Source organism: Miscanthus floridulus, chromosome 18 (assembly GCF_019320115.1).
Source record: "Miscanthus floridulus cultivar M001 chromosome 18, ASM1932011v1, whole genome shotgun sequence".
NCBI lineage: Eukaryota > Viridiplantae > Streptophyta > Magnoliopsida > Poales > Poaceae > Miscanthus > Miscanthus floridulus.
This window is the reverse complement of record NC_089597.1, coordinates 91,405,164-91,406,854: the sequence shown is the minus strand read 5'-3', so window position 1 is coordinate 91,406,854 and position 1,691 is coordinate 91,405,164. Positions and strand designations below refer to the sequence as shown.

Here is a 1,691-nt window from a genome sequence, read left to right as displayed (position 1 = left end):
TTGCAGTTGTAGCTAGCCCAATGCAACGCGCGCGCGGCGCGCTGGACGCACTCTTGCGGCAGGCTGAACCGGGGGCGGGCGGCGAACACAGCCCGCCGAGGCGCCGAACGCCCCGCGCGTGCATGCAATCCCATCCACCCCGGCACCCCCCGCGCCAGCGCGCGCATAACGAGCACGATGCAAGGAAAAGGCAAGCTCGCCGTAACGCTCGAGTCAAGCACGGTAAGCTATCGATATGGCATATTTGGCATGGAGCTAATGCGCAGGGCGGCCAGTCGAAACACGGGGACGGAGCGCGCGGCGTGCCGCCGGCTGTGGCTTGAGCCCTTGTAGGAGTGTCTTTAAAACGCAGTCGAACCCTGGCAGCACATTCACATCGCCTGCACATCCATCCATCCGGCAGGGGGCGATCGACGATCGAGTTCAGATCGAGCGAGGATGCAAGGCGGCGGAAGCATCGTCGAGCTCGCGAGGAAGGCGGCGGCCTTGGCGAGGACCGGGCGAGCGGCGCGGCTGGCGGCCATGCGTCCGGTGCGGAAGCGGAACTACCGCGGCGTCCAGCAGCGAAAAAACAGGTACTACTCCGTGATCGGGAACATCCACACCCGGCGCCTGGTATGGCTGGGGTCGTACAAGACCCCCGAGGAGGCCGCGTACGCGTGGGACGCCGCCGCGAGGGTGACGCGCGTGCACTGGGCCAAGCCCAAGTTCCCCGAGCCGACCTGGGCGCGTGCGGCGCCGGCGCGGGAGGAGGTGTCCACGGAGCTCGTGCTCGCGCTGCCGATGCCCGCCGCTTGTGAGCCCGCGGCGCCGGCGCGACGCCGCGAGCCTGCTGCGGTGGTGGCGGCTCAGGTGTCCTTCGACAACTGGCTGCTGTCTGCGTCGGCGGCCGCAGCAGAGCCACAGCAACAGCAGGGAGCACCGGCGGTGGTGCTGCCGCACCAGCAACAACGCACGGGGCTACTGCCACCGTTCACACAGTTTTTCCACCTTTCAGGTCCCGCCACTGCTGCAGCCGCCGCCAATGGCAGCGCCGCTGTCGTCAACCCTTCCAACCCGGGTGCCTATGTTTTGACACAGCAGAACGTGCAGATGTCGCCCACCAATCCGGCGAGCACCGCACTGAGCAGCACCGAGCCCGTCGCCCAGGCCTCGCAGTTCTTCCCCTCCGCTGCCGCCCTTACCCAGCACCGCAATCTGCCGGTGTCGCAGGCCGGCGTGTGTGATCAGTCCGTCGTCGGGGATAACTTCACCAACAACGGTGCGTCCTCCTCGTCTGCTGCACCTCCTCCAGTGCCTCGGCTCACGCTCGATCTGCTGCTCGATCTGCCTGGTCGCGGCGGCCCCGGTGGGGCGCAGTAAGGAGGCTGAAGCTGCGTCAGGTGCCGAGGGGCTGCCGGCGACCGATTGCGATTATCTCATGCGGTTCCTTGGAGTACTCGACATGTGATCTTACTATATTCTATCCGTGATGATTATGTATGTTTTTCTATTCCAGAATTCAAAAACAATGTGTATGTATTATCGATTTAACTGGACTTGTGATGCCTCCTGACCGTGTGCTTGGGTCAGTATGTATTGTTCTGTAGTAGTTTGTAACTTGTTTCAGTTTCCCTGTGCTGTGAGCAAAGAACAAAAAAATGTTGGCTGAAGTAAGGGTCTGTTTGATAATTGATATAGCTTCATCCGGT

At 62.7% G+C, this 1,691-nt stretch overlaps 1 protein-coding gene across 1 annotated transcript; it reads left to right on the top strand.

Annotated features, from left to right (window-relative positions):
- The first annotated feature begins 438 nt into the window (after window positions 1–438).
- Window positions 439–1,362, top strand: LOC136522730 (ethylene-responsive transcription factor 4-like). Its single transcript, XM_066516540.1, has one exon. It carries the CDS (start codon window positions 439–441, stop codon window positions 1,360–1,362), a length of 924 nt encoding a protein of 307 aa, XP_066372637.1.
- The last annotated feature ends 329 nt before the right edge of the window (window positions 1,363–1,691 follow it).

Bases quoted from the DNA above. Each gene is read 5' to 3' on its own strand.
- LOC136522730 (XM_066516540.1), top strand. From the start codon at position 439: ATGCAAGGCGGCGGAAGCATCGTCGAGCTCGCGAGGAAGGCGGCGGCC.